The 26,118-nt window shown below is 46.1% G+C and overlaps 1 protein-coding gene across 1 annotated transcript in view; it reads right to left on the reverse strand.

Moving 5' to 3' along the window:
- CLNK (cytokine dependent hematopoietic cell linker) overlaps positions 1 to 26,118 on the reverse strand; it is a 209,291-nt gene that overhangs the window by 107,783 nt on the left and 75,390 nt on the right. The window contains exon 3 of the mRNA XM_070372699.1: positions 10,567 to 10,638. Coding sequence (XP_070228800.1) covers positions 10,567 to 10,638 — 72 coding nt within the window. The remainder of the gene's footprint in view (positions 1 to 10,566; positions 10,639 to 26,118) is intronic.

The raw sequence follows: 26,118 nt of genomic DNA on the forward strand, positions 1-26,118 counted from the left end.
CCAGCTGAGGCAACAACTTAGTCCGCCGGGCTCCCTGCCTCTGGAAGCTTCCTCCCAGTTGTAAAGCCGTCTGCAAGTGGTTTATCTGCTGACTCCTCTTGGTGGGGCCCCAAAGCCACAGTGCTCATTCATATGTCATATCCTCTGGGACTGTGCACCCCAGGGTCCTCTGTGCGTCAATGCAAGCCAGATGAATTAGCAGAGGAAGCAGCAGCCAGGCAGGAATGATGTTATTATTCCAGCTGAGCCCAAAAGCCCGGGGTGGGGGTGGGGTGGGGTGGGGAGGGAGGCTGCAAGGAGGGGTCTGGGGAGGCGTCCTGGACTCCAGGGGTATGTCTGGCTGGAGTGCGGACCATGTCTCAACACCAGCAGATGACAAGCACTCTGAAAAGGCTCCTGTGTTAACACTCTTCATAGCCTGACAGCCCAGGGTGATTAATGACGGATGCCGCTCGCAGATTTCCTGGAGATTTGATGCATTCTCTCTGTGCTTAAGCAAGGCCCATGGTTAGCAAGCTGCCTCTTGCCAGGGAATGACAAGGATGCTCCCTGGCTTGCTTTCGTCAACAGCATCCATCACGTGGCCACGTGTGAACAGGCCGCAGCTGGATGGTGTGTCGCTTGGCAGCCGCCCCTCTGCCCTCCCGACCCTCCTGCTCCTTTTGGTATCTGGGCCCTGAGGAAAGCAGCTGTCCCTCTCTATTTCTGCTTGGACAGGCAGGTGTCCACATGGTGGGCAGGGCAGTTCATGGTGTATGGAGTGACCAAAGCTGGCCTCCAGAGGTTCGTGGTTTTCAATATTTAAGGCTCATTACAAATGAAGATGTTTAATTTCTGAGTTAGTTTGAATTTTTAATACTTCTTAATAATTTAAAAGGTTTAATCATTTTTAATTTTTCGAGGGTACTAGATTAAACTCCTCCCCCCTCCACCCCTTGCTTCCTGGGAGAACTGGGTCTGATGGAGCGGGCAGGGTGCACGCATGTTGTCTTATCCATGGGAACAGAGTTTGGATGGTGTGTTATTCCGGTCCCATAGGGACGGGACTTGATCCTGTCTCCAGGGTCAGGCTCCTGGCTTGGAGATTAATTCCTCATCACCCTCTCGAGTCTGGTGGGCCCCTCTGGGTCTCCCTAGGCACCTGCCGCTGGTCCAGAATGCGGCAGCAAACCCCCTGGGAAGTGGTTGGGGTGATTTCATCCCCTTTCCCAAACCTCCAGGATTAACTGGCTCAGCTCCATACCTCACTGAAAGCTCTGCTCCTGAAATAGAAAGATGACTTTAGAATAAAATTCTCTGATTTGGGGGAAAATGACTGATTTTTTTTTAATAGTCACTACATCTAGTAGCTCTGCTGGTAAAGAATCTGCCTGCAATGCAGGAGATCCTGGTTCAATTCCTGGGTCAGGAGGATCCGCTGGAGAAGGGTTAGGCTACCCACTCCAGTATTCTTGGGATTCCCTGGTGGCTCAGCTGGTAAAGACTCCACCTAAACCTGGGTTTGATCCCTGGGTTGGGAAGATCCCCTCCAGTATTCTGGCCTGGACAATTTCATGGAGTGTATAGTCCATGGGGTTGCAGAGTCAGACATAACTGAGCAACTTTCACTTTTCAAACTCATTTTAGGAGCTTCCTGGTAGCTCAGTGATTAAAAAAAAATCTGCCTGCCAATGCAGGAGATGCGGGTTCGATCACTGGGTCGAGAAGATCCCCTAGAGAAGAAAATGGCAAGCCCCTCAAGTATTCTTGCTTGGAGAATCCCATGGACAGAGGAGCCTGGTGGGCTACAGTCCATGGGGTCACAAAAGAACTGGACACAGTTTAATGAGTAAAAACAACAGCAAAACTCATTTTAAATATAAAACAAAAAGGAGTGAAGGTAGAGGTCAAGTTTCTAAATTCATTCCCTTCTTCCTGCTCTATCTGCAGCATGTTGGGAGCTCATTTCACTCAAACTTCATAGCAATTCTTGTTGGATAGTATCTTGCTATCAGTGTCAGGGCTACGATGGGATGTTAGTGCTGTATATCCCACCTGATGGGCCCACCCTCTTCTCTCCACCTCCCTGAGGGATGGGGAGGGTTTGCATCAGCGAGACACACAGGCGGAGGTGTGGAAACGCACAGGGAGCTTGGAGGGCAGGGAGCCTGAGGGATAAGCTGGAAGGACTGTGTTGACCTCTAGGTGGTGTGACGCATCTTAACGCAGAGGATAAAGGATGATCAGAGCCGCATCTCAGGAAAGTGATGCCGGAGCACACATGTCCGAGTGGAGAGGGAAGGACAGGGGTGTAACAGTCTCAGGAAGAGGTGTGACAGGCCTCAACAGTGTGGGTTTTTATTCTTCCCTGACATAGGCACCCAAACCCTCCTCTGATCACCTGGCACCTGCCCGGTGGAACCCACACTTATGTCACCAGAGCGGAGCCCAACTCTCCTTCTCAAACTTCCTACCCCAGGCCCTTAGCTCCTAAAGGGGAGACCAGGTGCCTAACACAGTGCCTGGAACGCAGCTTATGCACAAAAGCATGTTGTTGAATGAGCACAGAGGAGGGAAGGGGCAGGTGGATGACGGCGAGGCAGGCGGCAGGGAAACACAGATAAGAGAACAACCCCGGAGTGACAGCCTCGAGCCCCACCACAGCCCACGTCTGGGTCCACATGCAGACTCGGCCTCCTCCAGAGAGGCCTGCAGGGTGTCCAGCACGTAGGAACCTGGTCCGTGGGTGTGCATGCAACCCCCCCCGGGGACTGGTTCCAGTTTTCATTACAAATTTGACGTCGGAGAATAAGGAACGACTCCTTATTCCTTTGAAGCAGATGAAATTCACACCAAGGTGGAATCAGATCAAGTCTCGTATTTAATAAGTGAATAATGGTTCCTTCCTTTTTAGGGGCAGGTGATGGAAATGTTCTTTTAAAAATTGAAGTATAATTGATTTACAATGATCCAGGTGTACAGAAACGTGATTCAATTATATATGTATATTCTTTTCCAGACTCTTTTCCACTATAGGTTATTATAAGATATTGAGTATAGTTCCCTGTGCTATACAGTAGGTCATGTTGTTAATCTACTGTAAATAGAGTATATCTGCTAATACCCAATTCCCAATTTATCCCTCCTCCCTTCCTTCTTAGTGGGGCTTCCCCGGTGGCTCAGATGGTAAAGAATCCACCTACAATGCAGGAGACCCATGTTTGATCCCTGGGTCAGGAAGATCCCTTGGAGAAGGGAATGACTACCTACTCCTGTATTCTTGCCTGGAAAATTCCATGGACAGAGAAGCCTGGCGGGCTATAGTCCATGGGGTCTCAAAAGAGTCAGACATGACTGACCAACTAACACTACCCCCTTGGTAAACATAAGTTTGTTTTCCAAGTCTGTGAGTCTATTTCTGTTTCATAAATAAATTCACTGTATTATTTTTTTCAGATCCCACGTATTAGTCAATATCATATAATATTTGTCCTTCTCTATCTGATTGACTTCACTTAATATGATAATCTCCAGGTTCATCCATGTTGCTGCAAATGCCTTGTTTCATTCTTTTTTATGGCTAAGTGATATTCCATTCTGTATATATATCACATCTCCTTTCTCCATTCGTCTGAGGATGCACACGTGGGTTGCTTCCGTGTCTTGGCTGTTGTGAATAGTAAGAAGTGCTGCAGTGAACTTTGGGGTGGCTGTATCTTTTTGAAATAGAGTTTTTGTCTTTTTGGTTGTATGCCCAGGAGTGGGATTTCTGGATCATATGGTAGCTCTATTTTTAGTTTTTAAGGAACCTCAACACTGTTCTCCATAATGGCTGCACCAATTTACATTCCCACCAACAGCATAGGAGGATTATGGATTCATTTTTTTTGCGAAAGATATCCTTGACTAGGTCTAAGAATCTTCTCTTTTCTATTTTGTTTTTACAGAAAAATATTTGGGAGGATGCAACTCCCTGAAGTTATCCCCAGAAAGACACTGCCAGTGTTTGATCTCATTCTGAACTGTGAAACGCTCATAGCCCCCACCACACTCTTGCCTAGGGGCAGCCTAGTCTGACTCTCACCCCCTCGGCATCCTACCCTACCAGGGTCCCAGAGCCTTCCCTCCTCTAAGCTTCTGTGTCAGCCCTTCTAGCTCTAACTGTACACTTGGTGTAGCTCAAAGCAGTGTATAGTTATTAACTTCTTACATAAATCTCATATTAAATTTCACTTTTCCTTCTTTCCTCAACTAGACTTTAAGTTCTTTGGGGACAGAAAGCATGTCCTGTGAGCTACAATCCTTTCCATATATGCTATCTAAGCTCCTGACAAATATTCAAAGAGGAAAATAAATTTATTTGGCAGTTTGATGGTCATACAGCAGACGAGTGAGCGGTGCAGAGCGCGGTACTTTGCCAGGCCGACTTTAGCTCCAGTGGGCAGAGCAACGCCTGAATCTACCATCCCCTCCACCCTCCACATGCTCTCTGTCCCTCTCCCGTTTGTTCTGCCATCTCTCCCTGTTTCTCTCGCTCTCTTTTTCGGCTGTGCAGCCTAGCCTGTGGGATCTCAGTTCCTGGACCAGGGATAGAACTCAGGCCCTCGGCAGTGAAATTGCCAAGTCCTAACCACGGAACTGCCAGGAAATTCCCTTCTCTCTCTTTTTGTTTTTCCATCCTTCTTGCTCCGTGAAAAGTTTCTTTTATCACCTATTTCAGGATCCAGTCTCTGCCAGGTGCTGGGAGGAGTACAAGCTCGTAGCATCCTGGGGCATCCTGACTTTATCCACCTCCTTCCCGCTCTTCTTATTCCGTTCAGCTGTGTTTATTGACCATTTTCCACATAGGAGCTGACGCAGGAGCTCCTTGCAGATGAGAGCTGGGGGGACAGCACACTTTCCCACGCATCCTCTGAAAGCTCCTGGCACCCTCTGTAAAGCTCTCAGCTTGGGGGAATCTTTAGGAAGGACACTTTCTGCACAGTGAGGGGACCAGAGGGAACAGAAGTGATTCTTAACATCTCTCTCGGCGCCGCAGATACTCAGAGCAGTTGAAGAACAGGAAGGGGAAAACCAGGGAAGCCAAGCTCAGACCTACAGCTGTGGCCGCCCATCCCGAGCTGAGCTGTGATCTCAGGGGTGCCTGGCAAGGACAGCCGGCAGGGGGCCTCCCAGTGCACTGAACGGAACAGGGAAGCCAGCTCCCTGAGGACCGGCCTCCTGGGGCCTGAGAATTGACAGCCAGCTCCACCTGGTCCCCTGGAGTTGGCTATTGCTGCAGGTATTAATGGTGGGAGAGAAAAATCCCTAGACAGTGAGGTGATGCATTGGACAGAGTATGAATGTGGGAAACGTGAGCGACGCTGTTAGGAATGGCCTCGTCAGGAATGGGGATGGAAACAGAGCCTTGCACTTGGAGTGTGAGCCTTGGCTTGGCTTCTCCCTAGAAAGTGGGTTTGAGAAAGCCCTCCGGCTCCCAGTCCTTGCCACCCCCCGAGCTCACAGGGCCTGCGTCTGCTTCGGCCGCCGCATGGGGCCCAGTGTCTTGTGTTCTGTGACACCGGCCTTTTTGTTTCTTTCCACCAGAGGCTGAGCATCTTGATGGCAGGGGCTTTGTCTTCCTCGTCTTTGATTTTTCTGGTCCCCAGGGCAGTGATCTCTCACAGGTGAGGACAGCGTTCTCTCCCATTTCCATCCCACCCTCCCGCACCCCTATCTTACATCTTCTTCCTTCCATCTCGTTTATCTAGTTGAGAGGGCTGAGCCCAGAGGCCTCTTACTCCAGCTCCAAAGCTTGCACTCTTGGTAACAATGTTTGATGTCGAGGTTCTCAAACATGCCCAGCCGTCATCATCAGTGGGAGGGCTTGTTTAATCCAGGGGCTCAGACTCTAAAACCCAAGTGTCTGATTCAGTGGTGGGGCTGAGGACTTACACTTCCAAGCAGCTCCCAGATATGCTGATACTGCTGGTCCAGGGACCAGCTCTAAGAATCGCTGCTAGAAATCTTCGTGATTGGGGATGTCCTTCTCAGGACATGTCAGCTCGAAGAATCGACACTGGAGGCTTCGTGATTGTGGGTGTGAATGTCCTTTCTCAGGACATGTGCTCCTTCTTCATAGTGGAGTCTTGACAAGCGTAGGTTTGAGACTCACAGGAACAGAAAACTTAGAACCCAGAACAGGCTCTGGATTTGAAGTCAGACTCTGAATCTAGATCCAGCTCTTACCAGTTACCGGCTCTGTGGCTGTGACCAAGATGTGGTGCCTCTCTCAGGCTTTCTTTCCTCATCTGTTAAATGGGAATGATCACAGTGGGTTGGCCAAAAAGTTCATTGGGGTTTCTCTGTGACATCTTCCCAAACTTTTTGGCCAACTCAATACCTGCTTCAGAGGATTAAATGCTGAGGTTTCTTTTATGGAGAGTCTGGTGCTTGTTAGGCATTCCGTTATTGATTCGAGTTTGGACTCCATTGGAAAACATCAGTGACGTGCTTCTGTTTCTGCCCACATGGGAATGTGGTGGGTGTTGAAGACTCTGCCAGGTAGATTCCACGGGCTGTTCTAGAAAACAGTCGTCTCAGTCTTGTGGACAGGTCACGGGTAATGGACAGGTATGTGATCCTGTGTTTCTCTTGGATAGTCTCCTGGGCGGTATCACCTTTGTGAACCCCCAGCACCGAGCTTTGCTTTCTCCCTTGTATGTTACCAGGAGGTCCGTGCATGTTTGAGTTTGGGGTGGGTGGGGGAGGACAGCCCTTCTGTGCCTGTTGCTGGAGTTGACCCCAACACCTAACTGAGGGATGGCAGTCACGAGGTCAGCGATGCAGAGCCAGGGTTGCTTCAGAGATTGGTAATATTTATCCTACTCAGGCCTATTGTTTGCCATACACCTCAGCCTCAGGGAAGTTATTCACCGTGTCCAGCCTGTGTTCTTCTCTTAGTGAGAATGTGACTGCTAGGCTGCAGTGAGACACTACCTATTGAGATTTTTTATTTTCATTTTTAAAAATTGGAGTATAGTTGATTTACAATGTTACTGGCAACGACCCATTGCTTAGTCAGTGAAGAGTCTCCCTGCATTGCAGGAGACCTGGATTTGATCCCTGGGCCTGGAAGATCCCCTGGAGAAGGAAATGGCAATCCACTCCAGTATTCTTGCCTGGAAAATCCCACGGACAGAGGGGCCTGGCAGGCTATAGTCTATGGGGTTGCAGAGTTGGACATGACTTAGCGACTAAACCACCAACCACCACCACTGAGTCAGTTATACACGTATATACATCCAATCCCTTTTTAAGATTCTACTCCTATATAGGCATTACAGAGTACTGAGTAGAGTTCCCTGTGCTATACAGTAGGTCCTTATTAGCTTTCTATTCATATATGTGCTGTGAGTGCCATGCTAAGTTGTTTCAGTCGTGTCCGACCCTTTGAGACCCTATGAATGTAGCCTGCCAGGCTCCCCTGTCCATGGGATTCTCCAGGCAAGAATACTGGAGTGGGTTGCCATGCCCTCCTTCAGGGGCTCTTCCCGGTCCAGGGATCAAACCCAGGTTGCTTAGGTCTCCTGCACAGGCAGGTTCTTTACCACTAGTGCCACCTGCTGCTGCTGCTGAGTCGCTTCAGTCGTGTCCGACTCTGTGCGACCCCATAGACGGCAGCCCACTAGGCTCCTCTGCCCCTGGGATTCTCCAGGCAAGAACACTGAAGTGGGTTGCTGTTTCCTTCTCCAATGCATGAAAGTGAAAAGGGAAAGGGAAGTCACTCAGTCGTGTCCGACTCTTAGCGACCCCACGGACTGAGGACCCCAGGCTCCCCCATCCATGGGATTTTCCAGGCAAGAGTACTGGAGTGGGGTGCCATTGCCTTCTCCGAGTGCCACCTAGGAAGCCCCTATTTATATATAGTAGTGTGTATATGTCAACTCCAGTCTCCCCATTTATCTCCCCCTCTTTCCCCCTTGGTAACCATTAGCGTGTTTTCTACATCTGTGACTTGATTTCTGTTTACAAATAGGTTCATGTGTACCAGGTTTTTAGATTCCACACACAAGCGATTTCATATGATATTTACCTTTCTCAGCATACAAGCTCTTAAAATAGCACCTAGCCCGTGGCGAGCACTCAGTGCCTGTTGGCCTTTGTTATTTACTGAGAACCTACTGTGTTCCAGGCACGCTGCAGAGGTCAGGCAGTTATTCCCCAAACACAAGCACTACCTTATATCCGGGGGATTGATGGTGGGTAAGACAGTCTACTCTTGCTTTTCTTTTTTTTTTTTCATGTTGCATCACACAGCTTGTGGGATCTTATTTCCCCAACCATGGACTGAACTGGGCCCTCAGCAGTGAAAGTGTGGGAGTTCTAAGCACCTGACCACCAGTTAATTCAGTCTGCTCTTGTTTCCAAGTACCATTTCTAAAAGAAGCAAGGCATTGAAATGGAAAGGGGCTTGTTTGAGTGAGGTCACTCAGCTAGGGAGCAGAACCTATTCTGTCCTTTGGTCCTGCCCATATGTGGCACTGCCCTTACTGCATCATCACCAGACGCTGATAATGATCATTTGAGTGGAGAATGAAAACATCCATTTACTAGTTCTGAAAGTATGATGGTAGATCCAAATCTGTAGTTTTTAGACATTTTGATTTGATTTATAGATCTCAGATACTAATTTATATTCATATAATACTTTCATTATAAAATATGCAGTGGTACAAAGATTTGTATGTATATAGGAGTTTTTTTTTTTAATTTGGGTTTATAAATGGTTTGGAACAGGTTGCAGAAACATCGTCTGTTGCTCTTTTTAATATATCTCGAGCATGCTATGACACATCCTGAAATAATTTGCTTCGGAAAAAAGCACTGCTCTCCCTCTTTTGCAAATGTAACTGTAAATATTACTTTGAGGTATGTAATTGCTGCAGCCATCTCCATTTGAAGGAAGACTTCTAACCCGTCCATCTCCCATCTCTTGCTATTGTCAAGAAATCAGAAATATTGACTTAAAAGGCATTATTCAAATGTGTTGAATGTAAACACTGAAGAAGTCTGAGAACAGCCACAAATTTTCCTTTGCTTAATGCAGCCTTGAAAATATTTCAAATATTCTGTTTTACAGGCATGCATTCACTCTGCTTAGGGAAAATATTACTTCAAGAACATCTTAGCATGCCAAGAACACTTCTAGTGTCTGGCACTTAGTAGGAACTGAACGGATGTTTGAAGGTTGACTTGAGTTGAAGTTAGCTGGGATACAAGTGTTGCTATGACACCTGGAAACCCTTGGGTTCCTTTAGGTATGGAGACAGCTCTGGCAGGGCTTGGTGAGGGGCTCTGGCTAGGGGCAGGCAGGCCTACAACCCTTCTGGGCAATGGGGCATTGGTCAGAATCAGACCTGGCTCAACACAGAGCTAGAGCTGGCTTCACAATTGGTCCCTTGTCACTCATTTCATCGAGTGGCCCTCCTTCTGAGCTCTCAGACTTGGCTGCGAGCCCCTTGGAGACAGGACTCTGGCTCTCATTTCAGCATTTTCAAGAGCCTGTCCTAATGCCGTAATTGCTCGTAAATGTTTCACTCAATTGAAATAAAAAGAAAAGAAACCAAGTGGGCATATGGCTCCCTCTAGTCTCCTCACTTCTGAGACCTGGCTGTGAACTCATGGCCAGATCCTCCCATGATTCATCACTTAAATCATTCAGCAGCTGAAGGATGCAAGCTTTCCCCTCAAAGGCTGTCTCTTGGGCTGTTTAGAGACCCAGGTGGGCGGTGGAAATAGCCCTGGTCTGAAATGCTATGGATGCCTGGGCAGTGCTTTTTTAAAATTTTTAATTTTTTTTATTGGCTGTTTTACCTTACACATAATCTTTGATTTTTTTTAATGGAATTATAGTTGAATTACAATGTTTGTAAATTACTGCTGTACAACAAAGTGATTCAGTTATATATATGTGTGTGTGTGTGTGTGTGTGTGTATAGGGGGGTTCCCACGTAGCTCTAGTGGTAAAGAACTCGCCTGGCAATGAAGATGTAAGAGATGTGGTTTCGATCTCTGGGTTCTGAAGACCCCCTGGAGTAGGAAATGGCAACCCACTCCAGTATTCTTCCCAGGAGAATCCCATGGACGGAGGAGTCTATGGGGCCACAAAGAGTCAGACATGACCGAAGTGGCTTATCACACACACATGCATATATATATATAATTCTTTTTTATATTCCTTTCCATTATGGTTTATCCCAGGATAGTGACTCTACTTCCTTGTGCTGTACAGTGGGACCTTGTCTATCCATCCTATATATAATAGCTTACATCTGCTAACCCCAAACTCCTACTGCATCCCTCTCCCATAACCAACACCTGCATTACATACATGCTGGCCGTCTGGAAGTTCAACCTATGTCAAGTCCCTTCTTGTTCTAGATCTCGGTCTCCCTGTAACGTCTAAGATCACTGAGAGCAATATAAGTCTATCCCATTAATGATACGTGTGTGTGTGTGCACGCGTGTGTGTGTGTGCTGGTCAGCTTATTTGCCACAGCATCAAAAGTTTTACTCCTTTATTCATGAACAAAGAAATATTCTGACCTATTTTTCAGCAGAGCGAAGTTCTGGAATTTCAAATCACTGGCTCCTTCTTTGGCTATTTTTCTATTGCCCCTGTGATGAAAGAAAATAGATTATTGTCAGGAAATAGCAAGAAGTGAGGGGAAAAATTAATTAAGTGCATTCATTCATAGAAATAACCACTCAGTCAGATGTAAGTAATTAATGTCTCACACGTAATTCCAAATCTCTCTTTGCATTTCCAGTGGAGTTAAACAAAATCTGGACTTAAGATAATCCAATTACTTGAAAATATACTTTTTTTTTTTTTTAAATATAAGAGCTTTATTTTACAAGGAGCAATAGCCTGGGGTAGAATAAGTGCCCCTAACTGGATGAAGACGTGGGCTTTCTCACATCAGCGTGGTCAAGTGGTGTCCTCCCTAAGGTCCCTGAATTTCCATAACATTGCTCTGTACAGCAAAAAGAATCACGCGCATGCCACCCGGTTAAGGGGAGGCTGTCAAACAAGGACAGTGCCTGCAGGCCAGGAAATGTCCTACATGCTTTCCTGTGTTGGCTGAATTCGACCAAAACTAGCAAACATCATCTGGGGTAGGGAGGAAGATGACTTAGGAATAGCAACTCAGATCCAAATAATATTTATTGAACTCCTGTATAATTTAGGGACTTTGCGATGCTATTTTCTATGAAGAGATTAACTAATTTTAAATTGAGTTAATTTGTTCAAATTCAGTAAGGCATTCTCTATCATAAAGAATCTCTAGTTCATTTCATTAGCCAAGTTTAATATACTTTCATTTTTCTCGCAGGCATTTTGTGAGCTCTATTAGACGTTAACGGATGATCCCTTCCTCCACAAATGCTCCTTGGCAGCTACCAGGGTAGCTCCTCTGACCTGCCTGCCCTCCTGATTCTCTCCACTTGGGCCACACCTGCTTCTTCTAGGACCTTATATTTTCCTTTCCTCCCTCCCCCAGGGCTCTTCCAGGGGGAAGTGTTTCTCAAACACTTTCTTCCCCTGCATCAAACTCAAGCTTCTGAGTTCAGTTCACCTGTCATTTCATCAGAGAAACCTCCTTTCTCCTCTGAGACAGACCCCTTCTAGCACTCGCCTGAGTTTTAGTTGTCCTTCGACTTAATGTATAGGTTGTATTCACGACTGTGACGCTGAGGAACTGCCATCTCCATGAGGGCAGAGACTGCAGGAGACTGCATGTCCAGGGCTTGGGACTGTGCCTGATTGTATAGGACATGCTGAAAGATAACTTGAGGCTCTCTCTCCACCCAGGATGTTTTTAAACTTTTTTTCTATATTGGAGTATGGTTGATTAACAATGTTGTGATAGTTTCAGGCGCACAGCAGAGTGACTCAGCCATACATGTGTATGTATCCATTCTCCCCAAAACTCCCCTCCCATCCAGGCTGTCACATAACATTAAGCAGAGTTCCCTGTACTATGGATGGAACTAGAGATTGTTATACTGAGTAAAGTCAGACAGAGACAGAGAAATATCCATCTAGGATTTTTTGTATAGCCTATTAACTGCAACACAATAAATTAAAAATGTAGTGAGTTGTTTGAATATATTTTGTCACCGTGTAAATTGATCATCTAGAAAGATAATGGATGATTCCATTATTTTCCAGTTTTTGTTATTCCACAATTACACAGTTGTTTCATTATTGTATTATTTTATATTCAATACATTTTATTATTTCGTTGTTTTTTAGTTATCTGGGTGAAAGCTCGATTCATAAATCTTTATCTGCATTCTGACTTCATTTCTAAGCTCTGGAGATAAACATCTACCTTCTGGAATTTTTTAATTGGTCACCCCCAGCTGACTCAGGCCCTTTCCTAAGGAATGGCCCCATTATTCACAGAACTTCCAAACAATTATTTGCGCACTCACCTTGAGTCTTCCTTCCCTTGTCCTCTCCATCCTCACCATCTCCACAATTTGTTACCAGATCCTAGAAACTGAGTCCCAAACATCTCTCTTCAATCCTTTAAATGATACCTAGTCTTAGCTCTGCCTTCATTCTCTCCAGCCTGGACTCCAGTGTCAGCCCCCTAGCTTCCTGGGCTCCAATCCACCCACTAAACTGCAATGAGAACAACCATCTTTTTAACTGGCAGAATATAACCAAGTCACCTCTACTTGAAATCCCCACCCCTCCTCCATTTCACAGGACCCAGTCCACAGTCTTTACCAGGATCCCTGCTCCAGGGGCCTTGGATACAATTTGTATTATTTGTATTCTTATTTCCTGCTAGCCCTGCTCTCTGACCAAGCCCCCAACATTGTCCCTGCTTGCCACACGACAGGCCAGTGAATCAGAGACTAGGTGTTGAAGCAAGGAATACTTCATCTGGAGAGCTTACTGCCAAGAAGATGGCAGACTAGTGTCTCAAAATAACCTTCTTATTGCACTCTGGATGCCAGTTTCTTTTATAGAACAGAGATGGGGGGCAGTGAGGAAATGAAGTTAAAAGGCCATTAATCTTGCAAATATCTCTTAGAAAGGCAATCCTAGGACAGGGCGTGTGATAATTCTTCCTTCCTGACATCCACAGGTGGACAGGGTCCTGAACAAAGACACTTTAATTAACAATCAGGCAGAGGGGCAGGATTTTCTGAGACAGGACACCATTTATGATTACAATAACAAAAGCAATGTAAAGCAAGTCAAACACTTCCAACAGCAAGAAACAGTTCCCGTATGGAGTCAGAACTGGGTCTTTCCTGCAATAATAGTTTCCAGTCTTCAAGGCTTAGTTCAAACATTAGATCCTTGTGAGGTCTTCTGTGCTGCTTCCTCTTAGAACATTTTAGTATTTTTGGTATGTCTCTGTTCTACCATTCATTCATTTGTTCATGAATCCATTTATTCATTAACTCAACACAATATTAGAGATATTGTAGATATCAGATCTCTTTTGTGCCCGGCAATGGGATGAAGTTGTTAAGAAGACACATGAAGGCTTCCTAGTGAATCTTTTATGGTTGTCGGGAGACAGACCATGAACAAGTAGATAAACAATCATATTTTTATCATATTGCTGTGTATGTGTGCCTGTTCAGGTGTTCATGTTCCCCTAGAGTAGAGGATTTTTGTGAGAAGACACATATCCTGGGAATATTTTCTCTCCCAGCACAAGGACTAGCTGACCTCAGCTGTGCCCTCAGGAATGTTTTTAAGATATGAAATGACGCATTAATAATAAATAGATAAACGAATGCCCTGCCTATCTGGGCTCTTACACAATAGTGAACCACTCACTCTATTGTGTAGGGTCTTTTAGGTCTCTCTGATACCAGGCAACTTCTGATGTGTCCCTGCACTGAGGAGACCTCAGGTTTCATTACATCTCTAAGGTATGGGCAACATTTCTGTGCTCTGACAGCCAGGGTAACATTTTCTGAAATGGCTTTAACCAGTTCAGTTTTAGGAGAATATGGTGGGGGGGGGTTCTGGGAATTTTCTCAACCTCTTCCTGGGATCCCCAAGAACCCAACAGCCTGAGAGCTTCCTCTGACTTTTCCAGAGAATCTACTTTTGCTTTCTTACTTTAGGAAGAGAGTTTAATTCAAGCTCTTTTTCTATTTCATCTTTACAGTAACCCTCAGCAGGGCAGTTAACCTAAGTAACCTAAGTTGGGCAGGCATCCTTCTCAGCTTTTTGCTACAGATGAGGGAACAAGGACCTTGAGAGTGGAGGGGATCTGATTCAAGGTCACCAAGTTGGTTGATGGCCCAGCCAGTGCTCCACACCAGGTCTCTAATCTGCCAGGTATGTGCTACATGCACCCTCCCTCTGGGGGAGCCAGGGTGTGTAGCTGCCTGATACTCAGGGTCAGGCCCCTCTGAGACCCACTAAGGAACAGGAGTAAGAATGAGTTGGGGTGGGGGGGTACAAAGGATGAGGAGGTGGTGCTGTCCTTCCCACAACAGATTATTTAACAGATGAACAAAGCTGGCAAGTTAACAGCCATCGAAGGTCCATCTAGTCAAGGCTATGATTTTTCCAGTAATCATATATGGATGTGAGAGTTGGACTATAAAGAAAGCTGAGCACCGAAGAATTGATGCTTTTGAACTGTGGTATTGGAGAAGACTCTTGAGAGTCCTTGGACTGCAAGGAGATCCAACCAATCCATCCTAAAGGAAATCAGTCCTAAATATACATTGGAAGGATTGATGTTGAAGCTGAAACTCCAATACTTTGGCCACTTGATGCAAATAACTGACTCATCTGAAAAGACCCTGATGCTGGGAAAGATTGAAGGTGGAAGGAGAAGGGGACGACAGAGGGTGAGGTTGTTGGATAGCATCACTGACTCAATGGACATGAGTTTGGGTAAACTCCGGGAGTTGGTGAAGAATAGGGAGGACTGGTATGCTGCAGTCCATGGGGATGCAAAGAATTGGACATGACTGACCAACTGAACTGAACTGAACTGAACCTGGACAGTGAGCAGTTAAGTTTATTTGTTTTTAAAACACATAGAAAGAACAGAGAACAATAGAAGCTTTAACATTAGAAGAGGTTCTCTTCCTTGCTCCCTCTCCCTTTCCAGTTATTTGGAATTGAGTTTTGCTTGCTAAGCACAAGGAGAACCACAATGTCCCACCCCACAGTTTTCCTCTCCACCAGCTCTTTCTGGCTCAAATCATTCCTTAGGGTTCCAGGTTTTAGGAACACATTAAAAAAAATGTACCACGATGAAAGAATTATAAAGTCTCAGTATATCACAGAAAATATTATTTAAGAATGTTTATCATACCAGGTCAAAACTGTTTGCTTTGCATTAAACTGATAAAAGCTTTGAAGGAGACAGTCAATGTTGCCACAAATTGGCCTTGGCATTTGTGAGCCTGTGTTGATGATTCTGTATATGGCAGTAGTGTAGGTAGTTAGGCACCATTTTCAAGACCTCAAACATCCAAGACCAGCTGTCCTTCCTGTGGGCCGTTCAGCCTGCCTCATCCACATAATCCAATGGGCACTTTCAAATGACTGCTCTATTGCTTATCTTTGATCCTCATCAAGTGCCCCCCAGGAAAGCAACACAGGTTAGTTTACAGAACAGTGAACTCAGCACATCCCCAAAAAAGGGGAAGTGCCATAGGCTTGTGGGGAAACTGAGGCACAGAGTGCCAGTGGGTGAGCCAATTAGTTGTTCTTGTAATCACCTTGTCCTCTGCTGAGAAAGAGCATATCATCTCTCAGGAGCCAGGTTCTCTACTTAACTATCCACTTATCACTTCTGGTTTTACACTTTTTGGCTATTTTTGCTTTCCTTTTCCTCCTTGGCACCTCCCTCCTGAGTGGTCAGTTGACAAAACTCATCCAGTCCTCCTTCACATGTCTTCTTGTTCCATCCCTTTCTTACACTCTCTCTTCTCAGGACCAAGGACTTTTCAGGTAGATCTAACAGAAGTCAGTTCTGCATAGTTGAATCAGTCTACAGAAAGATATATCTATCAAAACCGAATTATTTGAGAAGAGGGTCTTTGGCAATGTAATTAAGGTGAGATCTTGAGATGAAATTGTTCTGGATTAGGGTGGCCTTATATTCAAAGTTAGGCTTCTCAGGTGGCTCAGTGGATAGAGAATCTGCCTGCAATGCAGGAGATGCAGGAGACACAGGTTTGATCCCTGGGTCACGAGGATCCCCTGGAGGGGTGCATGGCAACCCACTCCAGTATCCTTGCCTGGAGAATCCCATGGACAGAGGAGCCTGGCGGGCTACAGTTCATGGGGTCACAAAGAGTCAGACACGGCTGAAGCTACTTAGCATGTGCACACACATCATATCTAAGGACAGGTTTGCATAGAAAAGAAGACCATAGAAGACACACAAGAGAAGGGCATGTGCCATCCCACGGGAAGATGGAGACAGAGATTGGGGTGATGCTGCCACAATCCAAGGAGCTTCTGGAGCATCCAAAGCTGGAGGAAGAAAGGAAGGATCCTACGCTAGAGGCTTCAGGGGAGACACAGCCCTCGGGATTGATTTCAGTCTCCTGGGCTCCAGAACAGTGAGAGAATACCTTTCTGTTGTTTTAAATCCCATGGTTGATTTAAGCCACTATAGCCCTGCCGCTGTTGCTGCTAAGTCGCTTCAGTCGTGTCTGACTCTGTGCGACCCCATAGACTGCAGCCCACCGGGCTCTGCCATCCCTGGGATTCTCCAGGCAAGAACACTGGAGTGGGTTGCCATTTCCTCCTCCAATGCATAAAAGTGAAAAGTGAAAGTGAAGTCAGTCGTGTCCGACTCTTCACAACCCCATGGACTGCAGCCCACCAGGCTTCTCCGTCCATGGGATTTTCCAGGCAAGAGTACTGGAGTGGGTTACCATTGCCTTCTCCCACTATAGCCCTAGAGGACTCAATACACAGAATATGTAACCCAACCCATCCTAAAGTACAGAAAATAAATAAGACCCAAATCTCCAGCAGGACAAAACAAGAAGTGTAATGGCAAAAATGCATATAGTCTAGAAGGAAAAAGAAATAAATGGGAACATCTTTAAGTGAGGGGGTAGTCAAGGAAGGCTTCCACAGACTGATGGATGAGGTGCATGCAAAGTCGCTTCAGTTGTGTCCAACTCCTTGTGACCCCATAAACTGTAGCCTTCCAGGCTCCTCTGTCCATGGGATTCTCCAGTCAAGAATACTGGAGTGGGTTGCCATGTCCATTTCCAGGGGATCTTCCTGATCTAAGGATAGAACCCAGATCTCTTACAGCTCCTGCATTGGCAGGCAGGTTCTTTACCTAGTGCCACCTGGTAAGCTCAATGAATGAGGATGTACAGCATTTTCCAGACTGATGGAGAGTGAGGCAGAGCAACCTATTTTGGGGCAGATGCCTGCTCCATGCTTTCCTGGCCATTTTCCTCTAATTTTTCACCTTTACCAGTGTTCCCAGGCACACCCAAGATGGCAGGTACAGTTTGACCTGCACAGATGAAAAGCTACCATTTCTTCTGCTGTGAAATGACCTTCTCTTAATAAGTACTGAGAGCAAGTTTAGCTTTTTCCAGAAGCTTCTCATTACACTCCCAATGAGCGTGCAGATTTCTGAGAAATCACATAAAATTTCCCTATGCCTTAATTCTCTTTTAAGGGCCATGCAGCTGGATTGCTGACTCCAAGATCATGAATAATAATAATGTATAATGCTATAATTATCATGCTAATAACAACAGCCCTAAACTTTGATAAGATTTACAACTTACTGGTCACTGATGCTCACCACAACCCTAAGAGTCCAGTCCAAGCCTATCCCCAACCCTGTTAAATTTCTTCATCTTGTGTTCAGCTCATGTTCCTTCTTCTCAGGAATTGCCACATATCAGGCTTCTGAGGGGGCTTCCCAAGTGGTACTAGTGGTAAATAACCTGCCTGCCAATGCAGGAGACATAAGAGATGCAGGTTCGATCCTGGGGTCAGGAAGATCCCCTGGAGGAGGGCATGGCAACCCACTCCAGTATTCTAGTCTGGACAATCCCATGGACAGAAGAGCCTGGTAGGCTATAGTTCATGGGGTTGCACAGAGTCGGACACGACTGAAGTGACTTAGCACGCATACATGGATGCACAGGCTCCTGAGGAAACACTGAGATGGAGAGGATGATGCAGGAAGTCCATCAGGGTGAGATCCTGGCATCAGTCGCTGTGGAGGGCAGGGAAGGAAGCAGAATTTGGAAGGGGCAACGGTTGGGCTGTGCTCTGAGATTGGCACCAGGGCCCTTCAGAACTATCCTGAGTTGTGGCAGCGGGCCAGGCCTTTGTACTCCTGGATGAACCAGATGGTGGATGCAGGCTGCCCCAGGTGAGGCAACTCTATTCAACTGGGACAATTCCCAAAGGAAGTTGAGAGGGAGAGACTCTGAAAGTCTAGTACAGCGTCACATTGGATTCAGACTCTAGAGAGTCTGAGGTCCCAAGCTCAACATAGGTCTTGACTATAGTTTTCATTAGAGAATGGAAGCGGGGGGTGGTGGGGGAAGGAAGGATGGGGCCCAGGGCAGGATGATCCTGAGGGTAGGGCATCCCCTAGGAAGGAGTGGGGAAGCAAATCAGAGAGATGCTGGTCTCTACAGGATGTGGTGTGGTGTGGTGTGGACACAGATGTTAAGAGCACTCATTTGGACTCCATCAGAATTTGAATCTGGTTCTGCCAACAGAAGAAGTCAGCAGTTTATCTCATCATCCCCATTTTACACCCAAGGAAGGGGGAGTTATAATAACTCCCTCACATATTGATTGCATGTTGGTAATCATTTTTATTATCTAGGGTTCAAGTCTTACTCCAACAAGCAAGGAATAACAGAGGTGGACAACCAGGAGGACCAAGAAGGGCAGTTGATAATGAAAAATTTTCATCCAGGCCAAAATGCTATTATCTCAGAACTTTTGTGGGTCAGGAATCCAGGCGTGACTTTGCTGGGTCCTCTGTTTCATGGTCTCTGCTGAGGCTGAAATCAAAGTGTCAGCCAGAATTGGGGTTTCCTCTGAAAGCTCAACTGGGAAAGGCTCTACATGGTTCTAAGCACATGGGATTGTTGGAAGGTTCAACAGTTTCTTATGGCCTGTTGGACTGAGGGCCTTGCTTCCTTGGTGTATGTGGGTAAGAAGATGCCTTCAGTTCCTTGCCACCTGGGTCTCCCCCATATAGCCACGTGCTTTATCAAAATGTGTAAATCAAGCAGACAAGAGGGAAGTTGTGATCACACATAATGTCATCACGGAAATGACGTCTTGTCAATTTTGCCATATCCTGTTGTTTACAGGTGATCACAGGCCTTGCTCACAATTAAGAGGGAGTGGATTACACAGGGAGGGATGCAAGTACCAGGTGAAGAGGTAACTGGGGGCCACTTTAGTGTCTGTCTGCCCCATGTAATAGTTGACTCATTGGAAAAGACTCTGATGCTGGGAGGAATTGGGGGCAGGAGGAGAAGGGGACGACAGAGGATGAGATGGCTGGATGGCATCACCGACTCGATGGACATGAGTTTGGGTGAACTCTGGGAGTTGGTGATGGACAGGGAGGCCTGGTGTGCTGCAATTCATGGGGTCACAAAGAGTCAGACACGACTGAGTGACTAAACTGAACTGAACTAAGTGTGGAAGTGTGAGTAGATGTGACACTAGTTACTAGCATCCAGAAGGTATTTGACAAACCTACAAGCCAAATCAGCTAGACTCTTCCTGCTGCCTGTTTTATAACCTTCCATGACTCCTGAAAATGTCAGGCCAGTTCTCAAAAGTTTTTCAGCTAATTCCAGAAGACACCAGCAAGTCAGAACAGACTGGTTCTCTGAATCTTTGCTCTTGCATGTGAGGGGCCATTGTAATTATTTTTTGCAGCAGAATGCTATACTTCTAATTTTCTTAAAATAGTCACTGAGTGAGTCATCACAAACAACTTTTTCTGAACTAGAGTTTCCTATTTTGTTCCTTCCATTTGGTCTTTAGGGCACATGTGTGATATGCACAAACTTCCATTGAGTTGTATATTCCTGTGCGTAGCTTCTTCTAAGCCTAGGAAATGTTCAACACCGCCCTCCCCTACCGCCCCCTTCACCCATCCCGAGCATCTGAGCAAAGCCCAGGCTCTTGCAAATTTGATATGCCATAGCTGGGATGATGGATACCTTTTATGCGCTTGCACTGCTGAACCCAGAAAAGCTGAAGAACATACAGACTTTTTTTTCTTTTAAAGTTTGAATTTGAATCTATTTACCCAGGGCCAATTTTCTCAAGCTCACGCAGCCTCCCCATTCAAAATTGGCAAAGGATCTTGGAGAAGAAGATCACGCACACACACACTAGCTTCTCACAGGAGGCTACATTTGCTGGGAAGCAGATACTGATGATAAGGCATTGTTTCAAACACTGCTCAGAGACAGGAATGCGGTAAGGTCCTGTATCTCCTTCTGTCTGTGCACACCAGGAGATCACAGTACACAATTCGGAGATATCTCTGCCCTGCCTGACAGTACGTGTGTAGCAGAAAGTGAGGGAAGAGCCCAGATACAAGACAGACTTATATTTCAAAGCAGCTTCAGCACTGGGGGCATTGCCTTCTATCTGTCCTGTCCAGTGTCTTCCATTTATGAAGTTTTAGCTGCAACTCTGGATGCTAATTTTGGGGACAGACAGCTGGAGTGGAAAGAGAGTTTGGCCTTGTGGCTTTAGGGTTTGGGTTTAGGCCCTAGCTATTTTACTGCTTCATTGTGTTATCTCAACCATGTTACTTAACCACAGCCTGGTTATGGTTGTGCCATGCATACGATCAGAGTAGGATGGGTGGGTATGTTTCCTGAAGCATCATTACTGCATATATTCTGCACACTTTGCTGTTCCTGCATTAAACAGAGGGGATAAGAGTCTTGCTTCGTAAGCAGCTGAAAGTCTATGACAAAGTCCTAAAAACCATGGCATAAGAGGGGTGGGTATACCTAACAGAACTTGAGAACTTGGTGGCACAGTGAATTAGCTTAAGGGTCCTGTCCTCGTGGAATCTCCCCTGATCTTTCATCTGGACCCCTTAACTGTTCTCCTTGACATCTGTCCCTTTCTACTCTAAGATCGTTGCCAATTTTGTCTCAGCCATCATTTCAACTCTCAGTTTTGTTTTACAAACCAACATTCCAGGCAAACCGAACCTCTGGCAAGGCTGAAACACAGCACATTGAAAATTTCTCCATTCATGTGGTCTCCCCTGCCTGTGATTCATTTCTCCCTCATTCTCTTCTCTTTCTAACGTCTCCACAACATCAAATTCTTGATCTGCTGGGCCCAGCAGAGATGCCATCTTTTCCGCTTATCTTTCCCCAAAGTATCTGGACAGATGTGCTATATCCTTCATGAGCTAGAATGGAGCTCACTTTCTATCTTGGCTGGTGGCAGCCATGTTCCCTAAGCCCTCACTCTATCCTGAACCTGGCCCCTCTCCTCCTGTATCCTCTTTGATAGTTCACGGTCTTGGAAACAAAATCCTCTCAGACTCAAGTCCTTTACTGAAACTGAATTGAAATTGAGCAGTGGACCCTGGTACCATCCTCCAGTCAGATATTTATTGAGCAGCTACTATGTGCTGGTTATTATGCCTGGGAACACAGACAAGACACAAAAGGTCCTACCCTCATGAAGCTGGCAGCCCATGAGTGGGAACCAAGCTAGTGAACAAGAAGCTCACCTCCTCTGTTTTTCTTTTCCCCCATGGCTTCCTGTTTCATTTACTCCTGATTTGAATGGCTACCTGGTTTCAAGACAGTCCACCTGGCTCTGACCTGAGTTTCCCTTGGTACGCAGCTCTGACAGCTGCCTGTGGATTTACACATGGCCAGGAGGTAGCCTTGGTCCTCCTTTAGGCCACGTGGGCTTCCCTTCCTCCTCTAGATTTTCCAGACTCAGGGAGAGGCTTTGGGTTCTCTGATGAAATGGATCAGACCTCAGTTTTCAGAGGTGGCCACCTATGTGGTCATGATTGGTGTGTGCACCTCCCACCAAAGCTCTGAACTCTTGTCATTCTTTCCTGCAGACCAGCAGCAGAAGAAACATTCACTCTTGAGAAGATCCATAGAATCTCTGGAGGGAATTACTAATTCTTGTTTATTAAGGCAGGACAAGTCTTCCCTGTAGCTCAAATGGTAAAGAGTCTCCCTGCAGTGTAGGAGACACAGGTTCAATCCCTGGGTTGGGATGATCCTCTGGAGAAAGGAAGGGCAATCCACTCCAGTATTCTTGCCTGGAGAATCCCAAGGACAGAGGAGACTGGCGGGCTACAGTCCATGGGGTCGCAAAGAGTTGGACATGATTGAGTGACTAACACTACTACTACTAAGGGAGGAAATGGAGTTGGAATATTCTAGAATAGACCAGCTCTGCCTATGGGTTGCAGGTACAGAGTAGAGGGTGGTGTCTGAATGCTGCTTTCTGCTTTCCCCGAGTTACAGTTTCAGAGGGTCCCAGAGTGTGAGTCTCCATGGAAAGATACATGCATATCATCTTGAAGCTGCTTGAACCTGTTAATTTTTGATTAAAAAGCCTTTATTTTGTATTGGGGTATAGCCAATTAGGCCTCCCAGGTGGCACCAGTGGTAAAGAAACCACCTGCCAAATGCAGGAGAAATAAGAGATGCAATTTTGATCCTTGGGTCAGGAAGATCCCCTGGCAAAGGAAATGTCAATCTGCTCCAGTATTCTTGCCTGGAGAATCCCATGGACAGAGGAGCCTGGCGGGCTCCATAGGGTCATGAAGAGTCCGACACGACTGAAGTGACTTAGCATGCACACACATAGCCGATTAACCGTGCTGTGATAGTTTCAGGTGGACAGCAAAGGGACTAAGCCATGCACACACATATATCCACTCTCCTCCAAACTCGCTTCCCATCTAGGCTGCCACATAACATTGAACAGAGTTCTATGTGCCATGCGGTGGGTTGGTGGGTTGGTTATCCATGTTAAATATAGCAGTGTGTACAAGTCTATCCCAAACTCCCTAACTACCCCTCCCCGCCCAGCAACCATATGTTGAACCTGTTAATTGTACAGATGAGACAACTTGGGCCCAGACAAGTGGAATGACTTGCCCACACTAACCAGATGCTGATACAGAAAGTTCTGGATCAGCTCCTGGCTCCCGTGTGGTGCCTGAGGTCCCTTTCATTTCCCCAGTGCTTGTCTTCCAATTAAGCCTCTTTGCATGCCTTCTAAATAAATTCTCTTTTTCTTTTTAATCTCCTTGAGGACGGAAAGACAAAAGAAAGATAACCTAATTTAGAAAACAAGAAAGTAATTCTGAATCCTTTTATGTCCAGGTTTCAAGAAATCCTATAAAACCTTTTCTCCTGCTTTTTTTTAGTTGTTAGGTTTAAATTTTGATTTAGGGAGAGGAAACAAATGTGCTAAAGAATAGAAGTCTTACATATCATCTTTTCAAATGCTTTCTCCAACAATCCCCCCCACCCCCACCCCATCTTGATTGTCAGGGATGTAACTTCTCATAGGCCATCAATGTATGTAATGAGAAAATACAAAAATAACACTGAATTACCCTTTTTATAGGTCCATAGATGTATTCAGGGTGGAATTTAATTTATAGATGGTCATGCCTGAAAGATTCTGGATGTGTGATAGAAAACAACAAGAGAAAAGAAATATGCTTATCTTTAAAAAACCCTCAAAATAAAAACTTGATTTGTGCCTGGTTATACACAATCCATTAAAGCCCAAGAGTAAAGGGTCATAAGGGACCTTCTTTGGTGATCTGCAGGAATGCCAGGAGGGACCTCATGCTTAGAATGTAGAGAATGAAGCTCCCCAAGACAATATCCTTCCCTCCATCTCCTGGGCCAACACTCACTGACTCTAGAAGGCCCAAAAGAAAGGAAGGGGAGGGACTTCCTTGGTGGTGCAGTGGATAGGAATCCACCTGCCAATGCAGGGGACACAAGTTCAATCCCTGGTCTGGGAAGATTCCACGTGCCATGGAGAACTAAGCCTGCAAGCCACATGCAGTTATTGAACCACGTGGCTAGAGCCTGTGCTTCACAGTAAGAGAAGCCACCTCCATGAGAAGCTTGTGCATTGCAACTAGAGAAAGGCTGTGTACAGCTGTGAAGACCCAGTGCAACCAAAAATAAACAAAAAAATAAGAATAAGAAAAACAAAGGAAGAGAAATCAAGGTGGGTGAGGGGGAATGGGGTGAGAAAGGATAAAGTTCTATATCATGCCAGCTCCTGGGCTTGGTGCCCCCTCTCTGCCTTGGAATCTGCAGCCCTTCTCAGGAATCCCTCCACTTAACATCTCATTTTCTTCAATCCTTCAGCCATGTTGCAGCCGGGGTCTTCATTCTAAAATCTGTCATTTCCACCGCCTGCGGTTATGGTCCATGTTCTGTTAAGGTCCGTGTTCTGAGCGTGACACACAGCCCCCACGGTCTGGTCCCTGACATCTCTCCACAGTTCTTTCTCTACAGCACTCAGTTGACCCTAACGGCAGCCATCATGAGCCACTGGCCTGTCTCTGAATGGGCCCGACCCCTGAAATCTCTGTCAGTATGTAGAGAAACAGCATAAATAACATGCCCAACTTCCTACAAGAGATTCACAGATAAACAATTAAGGCAAGTTCTCTTGTTTCAGACATGTCTTGTTTCATCCTCTCAGCAACTGATTCTTGACAGAACTCAAGGAACATGCCCACATCTCTCAGTGAAGAGATAGCATTCCTGTCTTTTTAGCTCTTAGTACAGAGCCCCACCCAGAGGAAGGGTTCAACACAGCTTGGGGGGACATGACAAAACTGAGCTTTAATACCAGATCTGTCTGATATCATGGTCCCGATGAAGAAGCATGAGCTTGAAGTCAGAGATAATGGATAAACTGACCCAAAATACTACTTAAAGTGTCAACCACTTTTCTCAATTATTTCTGTTGCCTTATTATACTTTGAAGTGTGAAAGTTGCTCAGTCGTGTCCAACTCCTTGCGACCCCATGGACTGTAGCCCACTGGGCTCCTCTGTCCATGGAGTTCTCCAGGCAGGAATACTGGAGTGGGTGGCCATTTCCTTCTCCATTATTATAGTTTGCAAATGGGACAAAAGAAGCCCAGAGAGGCCAAACACATTGCTCATGGCCACACAGCTCTAAGTATCCAGGCTGGGCTTGTCCTTGGGGTTGGGAGATATCAGTGAACAGAGTAAAGATAGCTCACTCCCATGGAGCAACACAGAAAAGGAGCTCCACCCTTAGGGAGAGAAAGCCGACAATCACCACACACAGGATGATGTGCAGACAGGTGCAACTTTCCATGAGGTGGTCAAGGTGGGCTTCCTTAAGGAGGAGTGAGCACGGACAAGGTGCTGCAGGTGTCAATTGTGGGGAGTCTGCAGGAAGAGCATCCAGCCCCAGGGATGGCTGGGGCGAGAGTCTGAAGGCAGAATCCTGGCTGGGTGGTGGGGTCATGGTGAGGGGCTCAGCATGGTTGAATTGGACTGAGTGTGGGGATGGGTTGGGAAGACCATATAAGTGCTTCTGGAGGCATGACAGCATACGGGGTGAGACAGGATGTGATTGAGAGGGTGGGACTGAGGCTTTGAATAAACGTGAAGTCATGGCAGGGTCTCTGACAGAGGAACACGGTGATACCAGTCATGTTCCTGTAGCATCTCCCTGACTGCTGTGTGGAGAATAGTTTTATCCTTGGTGAATAATGTAGAAGCCAGGAGACCTTTGGGGAAGTTACTGCAGTAACCTGGGCAGAAACTGATGCTACCTGGGACCCCAGGGTCCCAGGAATAGTGGGAGTCAGGGATCAAGGGAGTGTTATTACTCGAATAACAATGCTTAAAACTCCGTAACATTCTGCATCACCTCTCCCAACTCCGCCCATAGGATTAATCTCTCCTCAATGATGGTTCCTCCAAAAACCATTAAAAAAAGCAAGTTTTCCTGCATTTCATAATTTCCTCTGGAGAAGGCAATGACACCCCACTCCAGTACTCTTGCCTGGAAAATCCCATGGACAGAGGAGCCTGGT

The sequence above is a fragment of the Bos mutus genome, chromosome 6, assembly GCF_027580195.1.
Source record: "Bos mutus isolate GX-2022 chromosome 6, NWIPB_WYAK_1.1, whole genome shotgun sequence".
Lineage (NCBI taxonomy): Eukaryota > Metazoa > Chordata > Mammalia > Artiodactyla > Bovidae > Bos > Bos mutus.